The sequence below is a fragment of the Micropterus salmoides genome, unplaced genomic scaffold (assembly GCF_014851395.1).
Source record: "Micropterus salmoides isolate LMB-PRFRI ecotype aquatic unplaced genomic scaffold, ASM1485139v1 Ms_hic_scaffold_2, whole genome shotgun sequence".
In the NCBI taxonomy this organism is placed as follows: domain Eukaryota; kingdom Metazoa; phylum Chordata; class Actinopteri; order Centrarchiformes; family Centrarchidae; genus Micropterus; species Micropterus salmoides.
In genome coordinates, this window is record NW_024041150.1 from 46,217,436 (window position 1) to 46,235,372 (window position 17,937).

Here is a 17,937-nt window from a genome sequence, read left to right on the forward strand (position 1 = left end):
CTTTCAGACCCACCGCACACACAGAGGCCCATTATTTCAGCGACTAGGGCGCTTTGTTGCTGCGTAGAGGATCGCGCACCGCACGCCGAGCCGCGGTCGAAGTAGCTGGTAACTTTAGCGCTGAACCCATGCAGCGCAAATCGCTTCTTTATGGAAGAACGCCGTCCTCTGCCGACCTTCAGTCACTGAACCTTTAACATCCTGTTGCCTCCTCCTGTCTGTGCTGAGAAAACGTCACAGAACATCAGGAGCTTATAAACTTTCAGGACTGTAGGCTACCAATTACCTGCATTTCAGTTATTAGTAACACTGCATGAGAGAGATTCTCAACTTCACTAAAACTTATACATGTGGATGAGAGTTGATGACAACAGTTCAGTTTATTTCCCTCCCCAATAACAATTTCCCCTGGGAGATAAAGTTAATATTCCTCATATATTAAGATTTAAATATTATAGTTTTATAATTGTTAATGTAATATTAAAAACCTACCTAAGTAATTACTAGTGTTGTTAAATTAATTAATGCATAATAAACCCTACTCAGCACAACCAGTCTCTGGTGTTTAAACAGTTTACCAGTCCTGACCAGCACGCACGCCGTCACCGTGTACACAGACTAAAACTTCCAGTGAAGTTATGGATGTTATATTATGACATGTTAGAACAGTTGCAACATTTTGGTACGTGTGCTTATTCACTTTCTCGCCAAGCGCTGGATGAGAAAAGTAAAGGACCGTCATGTCTATTCACTAAATATGGAGTTAGAGCCAGCAGCCAATTAGCTTTAGATAATGTAGACTTATTTATATTTAGCATGCACACTAAAGTCATTTGATCTTCTCAATAAACCCTCAGAAAGAAAGACAATACATGTATTCCCCCAAAAACTGGGAACTATTTCTTGAAGGTAAATGAACATTTACATGTCAGTTATTAAGGTAATTTATTTGCACGGGCTTGTAAAAAAAGCCTTTGTCCTGAGCATGAACTCAAATCAGTCCCTGCTCGTTCTGTTCTCTCAGACAAAAGTTGATGGCAGATTTCGTTTTTAAACGAAAGTAGAGTCCCAGGCAGAGACTGCAACTTTTTGGCCAATCCTGAGAGCAAGATGTCAGTGGGACTGCAGTCAGTTTGTTGCTGTGCCTTGTCAACCTGCAGAGTTGTAGATAACATGCAGTTCTTGCTGCGACAGTCGTAATGTGGGTAAAACGTTGAGAGAGTCTGTTCAAAGATGTCAACAGTTTATTAGTCAAGAGTCAATTCAGTTCCATACTTTGGCAGTTTGTGTACTTTGATTGTGTTAATAAAGCAAACAAGTGATTTTATTATGTGGGTTTTAATGATTAGGTTGTTATTAAGTAATTGTCTGGAACAAAAGAGACATTGGGAATTATTATTGTTATGTAATCATAGCACCCTGAATTGTGACAGATTTCCCAGCCCTATCATCAACGATTACAGATTATTGTCAGAGAAATAATCACGATTTCACTAGTAATGACTTAAGTTGATTTTTAATATTTAATGACATTAACAATTGTGTTTCTATAATATGTAAGTATTATTACTATAAGAGGAATATTAACTTCATTTATCCCCCAGGGGAAAATGTTAATAAGAGGGAAATAAACTGAACTGTTGTCATTAACTCTCATCTAGACATCATTTAGAGAAACTTAATCTCTCTCATGCAGTGTTACTAATAACTGAAATGCAGGTAATTGGTAGCCCACAGTCCTGAAAGTTTATAAGCTCCTGATGTTCTGTGACGTTTTCTCAGCACAGACAGGAGGAGGCAACAGGATGTTAAAGGTTCAGTGACTGAAGGTCGGCAGAGGACGGCGTTCTTCCATAAAGAAGCGATTTGCGCTGCGTGGGTTCTGCTAAAGTTACCAGCTACTTTGAAAATAGGCCTCACAGCCTAAATGTAGCTTTTCCACTGCAGGCTATATAAATCCAGCTGGCCTGACGTTAGCAGTAAGATTACTGGCAGCTAAACTTCAGGAACAGCGTTAAGATTAAGTACTGGAAAATAATCACAACTTCTAAGCCTGCAGATATTCAAGTCAAGACTAGGGCTGTACGTAACGATTTGTTTTCAATTAAACTAACGACTAATTTGGTGTATTCTAAAAGGAAAGCCGCCTATTACTCGATGAGCACACCAATTTATCCAAAATAAATAATCAATAAATCTATATTTGAATCATCCTGATGAAGCACATTAGAATAACGACAATAGCAGCAAATTTCCACGTCACTGATGTGATAACAACAATAACAGACATTAATTACTTTCCTGCAAACTCGAAATGTTTCTGCCATGGATTCATTCCAATATTGAGTACTGCAGTATGATAATCAAATGTATTTCTGCATCAGTGTGGGGCAAAGAAAACAGCTGAAAGGATTCACAGACTGTCCAGACAGTCACAGATCGTCTGTAATGTTAGTTTCAGCTGTTTTCTCGCTCACATGTGGCCGTTAATTAAACAGAATATACGAAACGTTCGATGACTCGAGGTGTAACGTTAAGCTACAATGACGGCAGCGGGGCAGAAAGGACTTTTAACATGAAGGCGATGAAGAAATCCTTCGCGTCCTCGCGCGGACGATGCGCCGCGCTCGCGTGGCGACAGGAAGTTAACAGGATTTGCGGCGCTGCCGTCGGCGCGTCACGTGTTGGTGCTGCTTCACGTATTCGTGGACAGTTGTGCTGCAGTGAAGCTTTTCTCAGATCACAGAGAGCGTCTGTCTAAAATACTCCCAAACTTCAGATGGTCGAAGGCGCGGTCTTGTAGCTGGAGCTTGTCCGGGGGAATCCTGCCGACACCGGATCGACTAAATTCCTGATTATATTATCGGTCTGCAGCGGTTATTGTTTCAGCTTTAACGCTGAATCGCAACTACTAGTTTTACAGTGAAGAAACAAGTCGGTGTCAGGATGGAGGAAAGAGTTTGTAGTGTTTGACTCACAGCCGTCTCTTCCTGGACCGAAAACCAATGAGAATAATGAAAATGATGTCATGTTATACTCTGAACAAAATATAAAAATAACAATGTGTAGTAGTAATATTAAGTGATACAGTACTGCTGCGTTTCATATATCATATAATACATCTCTCTACACAGTGAGAGAGAGAGAATAAACAGATGTTTTTAAGTGAATTGGACACCCTGTCATAAATACACCAGGTTACGTCTCAAGTCTCCGGTGAGACAATGTGCCGTTTGTGCTTTGATCCAGATACTGCTTTATACTCAGTAGCCACTATTCAGGACACCTGTACAATCTACTGCAATTCTGTACAACAGGTTCAGTTTCTGACCGTCAGGAATGTGTAAATTCAGTTCTGTTTATTGCTAAGCCTACAGTTCAAGGTGTTGTTACCCTGAAAGCTGATTTTGCTCTCCCTGTTTACATATATGAGTAGGGCGGAATATTAAACACATGTGAATATGATGTGGTCCAGTACAACATTTTCACCAACGGGGCCCTTAGTGCTAAAAAACTCCTATATGACCGTGTGAAGAAAGAAACCTGATTAAAGGCATCATTAAAGTAGACTTCGTGGCAGCACTGTTGTAATGGACTGGATCAGACTTTACAGGTGTACTTCATAAAGTAAGTCTATGTAATTCTATTCAGATACTTTTTGAAAATCAGTTGCAGGCTGCGGCAGATTTGACCTAATTTTATAAACAAACTGTTGTCAGGATGAAAGTACAACTAAAACATCACGTTTTCTTCTTTTTACGGTGCAACTGTTATTCAGCTCTTTCCCTCCACTAACTAAACAGACCGTCACAGAGGTGGGAGTGAGAGAGGCAACAGGAAAGGGTACGAAATCAATCACAAAGATGTCATTTTCACACAACAAGCCATGAGAACAGAAAAAGAGACTGTGTTACATCTACTTCAGTGTCCTCTCTCAGGTGTAATGTTGGCTCACCTGTCTCGGGCCACATCCGCACTACTACGTTTCTGTTTAAAAGGAGATTTCAACCGAAAACGATCTCGTCAGTGATAGCAGCGTTTTCTCTGCGTCACAGAATGGATCTCTGTCTCTGATGACGTGAAGTGGCCGTCCACATAGCCTACACCGGTGGAAACAGGAAGCAACAACCTTTCCACTGCACCATCCAGCTGCTAGTTACTTCAGTGAATGTCTTTAAATATAGTACAATGGTCCCTTACTCAAGAAAAGGCCTCAAAAAGGTATAAAAGTATTCCATAGTCAAAGTGAATGTACTCCAGTATCAAAAGTAAAAGTGCTCATTCTGTATGACATTGTTGTGCCTCAGTTCGTGCATGCATTCTGTCCTTAATGAAAATAATAATGAAAACATCAGTGGTTGCTGTTCCAGTTATGCTGGCTGGATATATAATATTTATTTTTCTTCATCTCAGTAACTTTATAGGGTTCAGATAAACAGCAATAAATACAAAAACGTAGGGGAGCAAAAGTATAAAGGCCCCTAAAATGAAAATACTGAACATTTACAGGAATCATGTGTGAGGTTTCTTAAATGAAATGAGACTTATTCAAGATCAGTTAGAGATCTCTCGTTTTGATTTTGGAAGACATAAATGAGATGATATGTGGTTGTTTCTGCTGAGTTGAATTTAAGAAGCAGGAGAAAAAAGCCTTTGGTCTCGCCTTCGTATAAAAGAGAAATGAAAGAAACGCCTATATCTCTTCTTGGATTCTGCTTTTCTCTGTGCTGCAATGTAATAAAATAATCTACAAAGTAACAAATGTGAATCTTTTTGGTTGGGAGGGTGGAGGTGGGTGCCATTATGAATGTACCTGAGCTGCCATTTCAGTGACTGACATGTTTTTATATCTTGTGTAAAACAGGACATGATCCTGGATCATAGTAAAGGTTTTCTCCAAAAATGATTGTTGTAAAACTCTCCCTGCTGTCTAAAACCATTTTTAAGGAACAAAGGCAATCCTTAGTGTCATTAGTATGCAGGCCATAATTTTCCTTTGCAGAGTTATTGTGTAGGCACAGAGTCTCTAAGACCAGCTACAGGTACCACTGAGGAACTAGGAGAGCAAAGAGGGCCCAGGAGAGAGGTCATGTCCGTGTGAGCGAGCTGCGTGATGTGGCTGTGGAGGCTGCTCAGTGACTACCATAGTATTTGACAGGCTGAGGTCTTCTATCTTGTCCCGTTCAGTAGCATAGCCAGGAACACCAGACAGGACACTGAGGATTCTCCTTGGAGTCAAACAGGTTGGTGACCAGCTGTCCAAAGTGCTGCCAAAGTTAGATCTGTCCAAATACAGGTGGAGCTGCCGCTCACTGCAGTGGCTCCCTGAACATCACACCCTCTGGGCCTACTGCATCCCTGCCCTGTAGCTGCTGAGGCAACTAAAGCTGTGCACGCTTTCACCATCTATTGTATGTGTGTGTTTTAATGAATAAGAGGTTACAAGAAACAACATTTATTTGTTAAACACAGTAGCAATATCTGTCCAAGCACTGTCCTCCAAAAGCATGTATATTTAAGTTTTCATGTTCCCTCTCAGGTGACAGTGCTGTAACCACATGTGTAAATATTGTGAGCAGGGCCAGTGTGGAGACAGCTGAGGTGAATTAACACAGAGTAGAAAAACTAAATTCATAAATACACAGATTTTTCAAATGATGTTCCTGAAAATAAACTCTCCCCTTGATTCCTAGCGGCCACAAAGCTGCCTGGTTACCATAAAAAAGATCATGGATCAAATTCTACTTAATTATTATACTACAGTCGACGGTCTCTACAGACAACTCTCAATTTTAGATTTGTGTTCTGCTGTTCTGCTCTTACCCTGGGATTACTTGCTGTAGATAGATCTTGGCTTCATTACATTTTTCCTTAAGAGACATTTAGGTTTCACAGATCAGAATTCAGGAGCCTAAGCACCAAATAAGATCATTCTCAAAAATCTGTAATAGCTCAAAGAAACAGGTCTGATAGATGCACGAATCTGAGGCTTGAAGGAAGGCCTGAAGTGCTTGGCTTATGGCTAAAAAGACCAACTCATTCTCATTTACAGGTCATCCAATACTGCACAGACTACAATTACACAACCCTGAAGATGGCTTTGTAAATGTATTTATTTTATATCAGCATAACAATTAGAATCTGTTCTGTTAGCTAGAGTAAGCGTAACACAGGATAATAAAAATAGACAAAAATAAGGTAATAACAAACTTATTAAATGGCCATAAAACAATCAAATTCGGAGCAAAGCAAAGCTGGTGAAGGTTAACGTTATGTTAGCAGCGATGCTAACGCGCAGCGGCACCTGCAAGCAGACGTGAGCAGCGCGAGGACCGGACAGGATGATGGACAGAACTTTTAATCAGGGAGAGATACTGGTGGAGGAGAAAGTTAACAGATGATTTAAAAGTGCTTTATTTAAATGGACACAGCCAGAACAGTAAGAAGCAGGGGAAAGGATGCTGAGGCTACATGGATGTTTAATTAACAGAAAGGTAAGCGTGTGTTTTTATTAACGTTATTGTTGATTAATTATCTTAAGAGAGTGATGGGCAAGTGGGCGTTTGTGCTGTGAAATTAAATGAGTTGGCTAACTTAATGCAAACTTACAGTGGGTACGGAAAGTATTCAGACCCCTTTAAATTTTTCACTCTTTGTTTCATTGCAGCCATTTTCCAAAAATCAAAAAAGTTCATTTTATTTCTCAGTAATGTACACTCAGCACCCCATCTTGACAGAAAAAAACAGAAATGTAGAAATTTTTGCAAATTTATTAAAAAAGAAAAACTGAAATATCACATGGTCATAAGTATTCAGACCCTTTGCCCTTTACACTCATATTTAACTCAGGTGCTGTCTATTTCTTCTGATCATCCTTGAGATGGTTCTACACCTTCATTTGAGTCCAGCTGTGTTTGATTATACTGATTGGACTTGATTAGGAAAGCCACACACCTGTCTATATAAGACCTTATAAGAGGAGGGGGTCTACGCCACCACTTATCCCCCACTTACAATGCTGTCCTTTCATCACTTCCCAGGAAACTCAACAAACGTAACCTATTGGCCTCAGGTGAAGATACCAACGATGGTCGTTCAGTCTTGGCCACAGGTAGTCTCAACGACTGTAACGACTGTCGTCACAGCAACAAGGAACACTAACGAACCAGCGGTATCGATGACCCGGGCCAACGACCCCACTGAGGTTAAATAGCTGAGTTTCCCTGCCAGTCAGTCAGAACTGAAGAAGTCCTTTGGATGAGGGACGAAACGTCTTCCAGTATCTTCAACCAAGTCCAGTTGCCCTTGATTTTAACCCTCGTTGGATACCACAAAAAGTTACTCAAGTAAAAAAGTACCTGGTTTTAAAATATAATTAAGTAATCAAAAGTACTACACACTTTTTAAATTCACTCCAGACAGCATTATAAGTTACAGTGAATCACAATAAGGAAGAGGACAAGTGGATATTTCCTATACTGTGGGAGGATTAGCCTGTGTTCTGCTGTTGTACTAGTTTCCCCCTTCAGACCGACCTCATTGTGGACTTTGGGCATGTGCACGGGTTGTGTTGGACAAGGAGGTCAAAACTAACTGAAACACTTCTCAATTCACAATCTCACGGAAAATCCACATGTTAACGTCTGCACCTCTGATAAAGTGCAGCTCGCAGTCCCACACAGAGCGAGGTTGGCTTCAGTTTTCCCATGTTTATATTGCAAAACTCTAGCAGCTACGTTAGCACTCGGTCACAGACAGAAACACACCTGTCACACCTGACACAACAATGCTCTCACTACAGTCCTCCCTCTTTAAGAAGCCTGAATAGAAACCTCTTCTAGAAAAGTCCAGAGCTGCTTTGAACAGACCTCTAACTCAGTCCTCATGAAGTCTGTTAAGACCGGGGGCCAGTCTGCCGGGTCATTTGGTGAAGCAGCAACTGTTCCGTTAGGGTCTGATGCTGGCTGTTCATCTCTGGCTGCGCTGGTAATGTCTGAGGCTGCCTGTGTTTCACCTGGGTCTGTGGGACCCGCTAAAGACGTCCGGACCGGGTCTGTGCTCGCACTGACTGAGGCCGGATGTGGATCAGCTGGGCTGACCGGCTGGAGTCTGTTCTAGTACTGCCTGATGATCCCAAATTTACTCCACTGACAAACTTGTCAATGTAATATGAATCCACTGCTTCCCATCTCTTATTAGTCCAGAGTTGGAAATAAACTTCACTGTCTTGTTTTAAAATGATATAAGTATATATATAAGGATAATGTATAAGGAGTGTCCTCACATCCTGTCTGGACTGGTTCCACAGATGTTTCTTGCTCGAATGCGTGAATAAAATTTTTTGGGCCGTGAATATGAACGTATTTCCACGTGCAACGCGGTCATCTTCTCCCAGCTGCAGTTTATAAAAACCGTGGCCCGTCTGCGTCTATCAAACTTAATAAATGGTTGTATTTTTACTCAACATTGTTCTGTCGCAATCTGGCAAGAAAGCAAGACACGACAGACGAGAGCTGCGCTGCTCAGCTGGTTAGCAGGACAGACGGCAGCTGCACATTAACTGAACATTAGGCTACTGTTACTGTTACCTGCTGACATCAGACTCTGAGAGGAGCGAACACAAGTTTACCTGCCTGCTGTTCCTGCACTTCACTCTCACTGAGCTTCTTTCTCTTCTTGTGCCTAGAAGGATAGTCCCTCTTCATCCTCTCATTTGACACGACAGTGAGGCGGGGCCGTCCACCTCTGCGCAAGACTGAATTTATTACCATCCCTGTGTAAGCCGGTGTCGCATCTGCTGGGTTGATTTGCTCAGAGTCGGCTTTATCAGTTCACATTTGTTTTTCAGCGCTGCACCCGGGGCGAGATCGCAGTGCTATCCGCTGTTCCACCGTGCCGCCCAACAACGCACCAATGTATGCACATATCATTGTTTATTATGTCAGCACATGTATTACCTGTGTGCCAGGTACTGTCTATAACCTACTGGGTTCAGTAGCTGACAGATGTTGTGCAAAGTTAACCTTAGTTACCACTGAAAGGAAGTTTGCCCCGGCTGCAGGAGTGTAAGCATTCAGTGGTGACGGCGGAGCTTCGAGTTCACCAAAGTAGATGAAAAATATAACATGTGGATTGTTTAATCTATCCTTTCAGTATTGTTGTTTTATCAACAAGGTTTTGCAAAGGAAGCTAACATATGGCTTCTGCCTGTAGGCTGTAGGCTAACGTTATGTGTTATTGAATCAAGAATGTATAAACAAGAAACCACATTTTTCTCTCAGGAAAGCAAACATTTAGGTAGGTAGGTTTTATTTTCACAATATAACAAGTTTTAGAGTGAAACTGAGTTTTGTAACTCCCTTCTGCTACATAGCAGACAGGAAACAATTAATTATAAAAATGGTAACAGAAATAAACTATCATCAGTGGAGCAGTGTTGAGGATGAACTAGAGTTTAAGAGTCTGATAGTTTGGGGGGAAAAGCTGCTCTGCAGTCTGGAGCTGCGGCAGCAGAAACTTCTACATCTCTTCCCAGAAGGCAGCAGGGTGAACGGGCTGTGGCTGGGTGGGTGCTGTCCTTTAGTCTCCTCTGGGCTCTGAAGGCACCTCACCGATATCACTGATGCTCGGGAGATGGGTACCGATGATCTTCTGTTGATCTTCTGACTGTTTTAATCACCCTCCGGTCCCGGGCCGTGCACATCCCATGTTAGTCACGTTTCCAGTCTGGATGCTTTCTGTTGCTCCTCTGTAAAAGCTGACAAGCACTTGGCGTGGGAATTTGGTCTTCCTCAAGAAATCCAGTCGTATCTGAGCTTTCTTCACCAGCGTGGAGATGTGAGACGACCATGTCAGGTTCTCTGTGATTCCCAGGAACCAGAAACTGTTCACCTGCTCCACCTCAGCTCCACTGATGCCGACAGGAGTGTGTGTCTTTATCTCCTTCTTCCTAAAATCAATGAGCAGCTCCTTGGTTTTGCTGACGTTGAGCGGTAGGTTGTTCGCTGAGCACCGCTCTACAAGATTATGAATTTCCTCCCCATTTGAAGTCTCATCCATGTCGGGGGACCGAGCGCACAGCCCTGGGGGGCTCCCGTGTTGAGTGCTAGAGTGGAGGAGGTGAGTCCGCCGATCAGAACTGACTGGGGCCCGTTTGTGAGAAGTCCAATATCCAGTTGCAGAGTGTTTTATTTAAACCCAGAATTTGCCTATCAGTTTCTTAGGGGAGATTGTGTTGAACGCTGAGCTGAAATCCACAATCAGGATTCTGATGTATATATTAAAACATATAAATAGATCTGTTTTAAAGTTGATAGTCTAACAATGTTGTAGGCAGTCGGCAATCAATGTATAAACGGATTTCTCTGAAAATACTTCCTTCTTTGGAGAAGCTATAACTGGCCACAGAGACTAGTAAAATCCTGGCTGAGGATAAGGTTAGGTGAGGTGTTTCTGCGTTTATTGCGAGATCTCTCTATGAAAGTGATTTGTGTTTTGGATTCTATTTGCTCATGAGTTCAAGCGAGCACGCGTACGAGCGCACGCCTGGTTGCAATCTTAGTCTCAATCTTGCAATGTTAACGTTACATCCAAACCAAACTTACAGCTCCATTAAATAACATAGAAAGTTCAGTTAACTAACGTTATGTTACTGCATTTTTTGTTTCAAGATTCACCCCTTATCAGATATTAATTATGAAGCAGCTGCCGGGTCAGCAGACAGACACAGCAATCCCCCAAAACAGCCTCTTGTAACGTTAAATGTGGTCTTATACAAGTGAACTGCACTCACCACATTCAGAGCTACAACTGAAGAGTCTGTGTAAAATGTCACATAAAACATCAGCGCTAACGTATTGCATCCAGTCCTGAACAGTCTGATGTCAAAGCTGCAAGGAAAATTGAGATCTGGTGTCAAACTAAACATTCTCAAATCCATGACAGTCCATCATTTCAAAATGGAGGTTTGTGGTGGTTTTCGCGATCTGTTAATATTACTGTATTTAGATTTACAGTAATATTTTCCCAGAATGCATTGAAAATGTACAGTAACATACTGTCCACCGCTTATACAGTTGGAAACAATTAAAAATACAGTAATAATACTTAATAGTATAAAAAACATTCAGTGTATAGTCTGACGATGTTATAACTGACCATGGAGTCGATCACTTGGTCATCCGTGTTACTGTTTGCAGGCCTGCATTAACCTGCCGTCAGGCCCTGAGGCTGAGAGGTTTTGTAGGCCCACAATAAAAACAATATTAAATGTCTAATGACCACGTTTATTTATACTTTGCGCGACAGTAAGCCTGATCGGTATGCGTACAGGCAATGAGTCACCTTATGACCTTATGAATCTTTTCTAAGGAAGATGCTCCTACCAATAGCTACGCAGTCGACACTGTAAAATCAAGATCACAGTAATAATCAGTTGATCAGCAAACACATGAATGCGGCATTGTGCACAATATTTTGTCCTTGTAATCCATGTTTCCATTGCAAGTGATAGCCTTTAGATATTATTGGAAACTGTTCAGAATCCCCCTCCTTAAAGGGGAAGGGGATTAGTATCATAATCATTTAATATTGCATTGCAAATAAATTGCCCTTTTCATACACACAAAGCGATTACAGTACTGGTCCTACCAGGCTGGACATGCATTCTGCCATAACGTATCCCCCCTCTATAATGCACAGATGTTAATCTGATTCCAGTTATTTTGATTTTACAGTGTCAGCCCATGCTATTTGTAGGAGCAGCTTCCTTAGAAAAGGTTACAGTGGGTCCAGTTGTAGCTTCCAAACAGTAACATGGATGAGCAAGTGATCAACTCCGTGGTCAGTTTTATCATTGTCAGGCTATTGCAAAAAAATTTTGCTTTACGAGGGGAAAAAAGACGTTGTCTTGTTTAGACATTCTCAATTCAGTGCTAAGATAAATACAAAGTTCAACATAATGTAAATGTAAATCTGGAAGCCATGCATTAGCTTGCTTTGCAAAACCTTTTTGATAAAACAACAATACTAAAAGGATAAATAAACAATCCACATGTTCTATTTTTCAGTTACTTTGTTGAAGTTCCTTCACCGCTGAATGCATGCACTCCAACTGTCAGGAACACCTCCTATCTTTGGTAACTACCTTGGCACGACACCGGCCGATCAGCAGCCTCTCTGTGCTGATACTGGAAATGTGCATGTGTATTGTTGTGGGTTACAGTCAAATGTGTCGTTTGACTTACCGGGGCGGCTGTGGCTCAGGAGGTAGAGCGGGTTGGCCGTTAATCGGAAGGTTCAATGCCTGGCTCCCCCTGATTGCGTGTCGAAGTGTCCTTGGGCAAGATACTGAACCCCGAATTGCCCCTGGCGGCTGTTCCACCAGTGTACGAATGAGTGTGAATGTTAGTTTCCGTTTGAGCACTTAGGCTCAGTGTATGAATGTGTGTGACTGGTGAATGCAGATGTAGTGTAAAAGAGCTTTGAGTGGTCGAAAAGACTAGAAAGGCGCTATACAAGTACGGAGCATTTACATTTTACATTTGACTTTCCAACGGCCATATGCAGTATGGACACTTGACAATAACCCTATTTTGTCATTTAGGTATGAGGATGTGTTGCAGCAATGAACCATAATGTACAGCTACTGCATTGATGATGCAGGTGGCATGCTTAAACTCATATTTTTATTTGAAAAGAAACAATATAATAAAAAGAAACTTTTTTCATGCTTTCTTCACCTCACTCTCTGCTCGCTCAGACACAGCTCTTACATTAGGAGGGGACTTCAACCTGGTATGTAATCCAGCAGGCGACAGGCTCAGTACGGCAGGCAGTCACCCTATTTGGAAATCAACAGAAACCCTTAAACATGTTTGGCGTTCTCACCACCCCCACTCTTAGAGAATATAGTTATTTCAAGAAATGGGCAATATATATAGAAACTAATGAACTGCCAGGAATTTCACTGTGTCTTCTTTGGGAGGCAGCAAAAGCAGTCATGAGAGGTAAAATAATCTCAGACAGATGTTGTGAATTAGAGCTAGAACAAAAAATAAAAACATTAGAAGCTGCCCATGCTGCCTCCCCAAAGGAACACATGCTGAATGATCTGTGAAAATTAAAACTTGAATTAAATGAAATTATTGATAAAGAGTTACAAAGACTAGACTTGGAGAACTTTGAACATGGCAATAAATTCAGCAGATTCTTAGCCAACCAATTTAAATTGAATAAAGAAAAAATAACTCACTCAGCTGGCAATATGACTCACAACCCAGAAGAAATAAACAATGCATTTAGAGATTTTTATAAACTTATATACATCACAGATTGATCCACCTAGCTTAATGTCGATGCATTTCTGAACAATATAGATTTGCCAAGGTTGGATGAACAGATCAGGGTTCTGGATTCACCTGTTTCAATGGCTGAACTCCAGGAAGCCCTTTTACAGAAGCCGAATTATAAAGCCCCTGGGCCAGATGGTTTTCCTACTGAATTCTACAAGGAATTCTGGGAAATACTTAAGCCCACATTCTATAGGATGGTTATGCAAATTAGGGGTAGTTGTATGTTTCCTCCAACAATGAACTCTGCTAATATCAACCTTCTCATTAAACCAGACAAAGATCCCACACTCCCGACCAGTTATCGTCCAATATCACTAATTAACGCAGATCGTAAAATCTGCAAAGCCCTAGCCAGAAGGCTGGAGAAGGTCACTCCCGGTATAATACACCCCGACCAGACCGGGATTATTAAGGGCAGGCACTCCACCAACAATACACAAAGGCTACTTAATGTAATAGACTATGCCACTATTCATAACCTTCCATTTGCTACTTTACATAAATTTGGATTTGGAAATTCTTAGACTGGATTAAAATCTTATACAGTTATTCAAGAACTTCTGTCCGGACAAATGATCATACCTCTCCAAGCTTTAGTCTTCAGAGGGGTACCAGGCAGGGTTGCCCACTCTCCCCCTTGCTATTCGCTATTTTATAGAACTATAGAATAATCTGCTATCAGGCAAAATAAAAATATTAAAGGAATTCAAACAGAAAGTGTACACCACAAGATAAGCCTTTATGCAGATGATGTATTACTTTTCCTCCTAAACTCACAAACTTCTTTTTCTGAGACAATCACACTTAGAATAGATGCATTCTCATCCAGCTCAGACTACTCCATTAATTGAATAGTTTTACCTGTAATGTGTGATTTCCAGAGTATATCTACCGCACCGCTAAAGTCAGGGAATATTAAATATCTGGGTGTCAATATTTCCTCCAGGCTGTCCAACTGACATGGCTAAACTACACGCCTCTACTTAAATCAATAGAGTATGACCTTGTACGATGGACATCATTGCCCATATCACTCATGGGAAGAGTCTCCCCATAAAAATGATGGTCCTACCTAAAATCAGTTACCTGTTTTCAATGTTTTATATATATATATATTTAATCTCCATTCAATCAATTCAGTATTAAAGCATTTTTATCATCCTTACAAATGCAATATGATTCATTCTTCTTCTGTTGTTTCTGGTTGACTACTTCTGCGTACTTTCAGCCAAAGAAACAGTTAAAATGTAAAAGTGTGCTCTTTAAGGAGATTCAATTTCCTATTTGACTTTTCCAACTCGCAATACTGCAAATTTCCAGGAAATTCTTCTCTTTTGTGCACTTCCTGCAATACTTTCAAAATAATTCCAGATGTCTGCATTTACACACTTTCTACAGGAAATGTACATTTCTAGTTTTACCTTAATTCCTTATTCTTCTGTAGATCAAACGTGGCCTTTACGCAATTTGCTTGAGTACTTCAGTGTGAACAGTCGGGTAAACATGGTAATAGCATACTGATCATCTCTTTAGTATGCAGTACAAACTAAGTGTGTATGACTGTATGTAATAGACTACATACTCACTATTTGGTACAGTAGGTTAGTATGTGATTTAAAAGATGTGCTCTAATATCATTTATGGTTTTAGATAGCTCACTCCACCATGACATCTCACTTACTGTGTTTCTCTCTGTTGATATAGAGAAGAAGAGATGGACTGAAACGTCACCGCTGTCAGCACTGACAAATCCTTCACAACATCTGGATATTTAAAGATTCATCAGAGTTCACACTGGAGAGAAACCGTACAGCTGTGAACAGTGTGGGAAAACAGGTAATCAGGTAAACTTCAAATTCACCAACGTGTTCACACCGGAGAGAAACCGTACAGCTGTGAACAGTGTGGAAAAACTTTCAGTAGATCAGGTGAACTTCAAATCCACCAACGTGTTCACACTGGAGAGAAACCGTACAGCTGTGAACAGTGTGGAAAAACTTTCACTACATCAGGTAACCTAAAAAAGCACCAACGTGTTCACACTGGAGAGCCAACACTACTAAATACCCAAACACATTGGTTATCGGCTGAAATAGTCATTTGAGGCTGTGGAAACTCTTTAAGAAGACCATGGGATGTGGTCCAAAGCTCCAACAAAGAGGTAGTATGTGAGGCTTGAGTTCAGACTCATTCTCTTTGATTCTTCAAGAAGCAGACAAGCTGTCAACATGGCCCCTGCACCATCTCCTCTGTGGGTTGTTTGTACTTTTTGTAACAGTTAATGTGTCCTTATAATTAATGTGTTGTATAAATATATGAAATACGAAATGTGTTGAGAGTTATTATAATGATAGAATCTGTTGATAAGAACCCAGTGTCATAATTTCACATCAGCAATGTTCAGGTGTTGAGTAAAAAGAAAAGCGGGAGCTGAAGAGCTGGAAGCTGGAGCTGTTCTCTCCTGAAGAGCTGGACACAGCTAATCACATCTGGAGGGTTCTGCAATCAGCTCCTCTGGCACCTGTAAAGACAACAATGGGTAGACAGTTAAGCAGCTTCTTCCAAAGAGCCATAAAGCTACTGAACTCTGAGATCGCCTCAGCATGAATGATAACCTCTGGCATGTGACAGTAATTAGGGGTGGCAATGTGAAATACACCGTTTCCTAATATGTGCAATATACGGTTTTCTGCTGGACAGTGTGCTGCAAATTCTAACCCACCAAACAAACTCAGAGGCGGCTCACACACACCTAATTTCTCGTCTTAACTAAACCATCGCGCATTATATGCTGGTAAAAAAGGTGGATGCAAATCTCTGCAGGAATTATGCATCCACAGCTTATCAGAATCGTCGCTGATCAAACGCAGTTATCACCTCAGAGTGTTTGCTGAATCTCAAGGATGTGTAATAACTTATTGATGACTCTAAACTGCATTTAATATATACTTTGAATCAATCATCCCCACTGATGAACCCCACAAAGAATAGTATAACGTTATCGTTCTTAAACAGTAACGTGACACTTGGAGCACGGCTCTCCTCGAGAGAGACAGCTAGCTCAAATATTGGCATCGGTGCTCCTCAGTGTGACAGTTTCAGGCAGAACTCTGCAGCCGATCCCCCCTCGGCTCTCTGCCTTTAAAGCCTTGGTGTCCATCGCGATCAGGTGCAGCCACTTATAATAGTATCTGACTAGTATCTACCTGAACAGTGACTCCGTTACAGGACGTAGCTAAATCTCAAATCACCTGTTAGTAAAAGTTACTGTTAACATAACGTCAGCAACTGAGAGCTGAGCCTTCACTCACAACTTCACACAGACGCCTTTTCTTCAAAGCATTATCACACTAATGTCTAATACAAAAGTTAATCTAATAACATTACATTTTGGCTTCTCCCTTCTTGCTGACTTGTCTTTGACTCATTAAAAGCTGCGGTTAGAACACACTAACTTACTTACTAACACTAACTTAGCAGCTTGGGGCTGCTCGTATCTGGCTAATTAGCGTTACGAGCTAACGTTAAGCTAACAAGCTATATGCCGACAGCGATACCTGTTAAATGTAAACACATAAATAAAATACAGGAATTTCACTCACCAAGTAGAACACGGATATCCTAGAGGTTCTCTCTCCAATGAACTGCACAGCCTGTCATTATTCATCCGGTATCTGCATGTAGAAATGTCCAAAAGGCTCCGACAGGCTGAGCCTCAGAGCTCCGTGTAGCTGAGTGAGGCTAACAGACGGCGGACCGAGTGCTAACAGTGGCAGCGGCTAATAGCGCCTGTCAATCAAAGCGGCCATGCCCCTAATAATGCAGAACTTTAAGGCTTACTATAATTTAAACAGGTGAGTTATAAAAAAATTCACACCCCTCACAGTTGTCACGAAGGACAAACTTAGCGATATGCACTAAAACCATTTTTTGAACCAGGCTGTAAACACGTTTTATTCTGCTGTAAAGTTGGGCTTTTTAACATGGGGGTCAATGGAGATTGACTCCCTTCTGCAGCCAGCCTCAAGTGGCCACTCGATGAATTGCAGTTTCAGATACTTCCGCGTTGGTATCGGAATTGAGAGCCGGAGGTTTCCGCTTGGTCATTACCTTATGTACTTTGCTCATCTTATGTGGTGTTATAATTTCCACTAAGTGTACCAGTGTTTGATGTAAGATTGTTCTGTGTTATCCTTTTCTGTGAGAAAGGAGTTTCCACTGTGGCTCAAGGCTGAAAGGCTTTTCTCATAGACTCCACAATTATTCTCTAGCATTAAATGTCTTATCTGTTTCTCTGGATCAGATTCTCTAATGGCCTTCTGGTATATGAGCTCTGCCCTTCAGCTGAATCATTCTTACTTTTAATAAATATCACAAAGACAACTTTTTGATTTCTTCATTTCTTCAGATGTTGTCGGTTCTGCTGTCAGTATTGGAGAGATTAAGATATTTGTCTATGATGCACTTTTGCTAAAGGAAATGTGAAGGTGCTTAGCGACATACGTCACTCTGTGTTGCATGCTGGGACCTGGTTCCATCTATTTAAACTAGGGCTGGGTGTTATATTGGTATAATGAGGTATACC

General features: G+C 41.2%; 1 protein-coding gene across 1 annotated transcript in view; it reads left to right on the forward strand.

Moving 5' to 3' along the window:
* Positions 1–15,680, forward strand: part of LOC119912008 (zinc finger protein 271-like) — a 128,254-nt gene extending 112,574 nt beyond the window's left edge. The window contains exon 5 of the mRNA XM_038730982.1: positions 15,197–15,680. Coding sequence (XP_038586910.1) covers positions 15,197–15,456 — 260 coding nt within the window. The 3' untranslated portion in view covers positions 15,457–15,680. The remainder of the gene's footprint in view (positions 1–15,196) is intronic.
* The last annotated feature ends 2,257 nt before the right edge of the window (positions 15,681–17,937 follow it).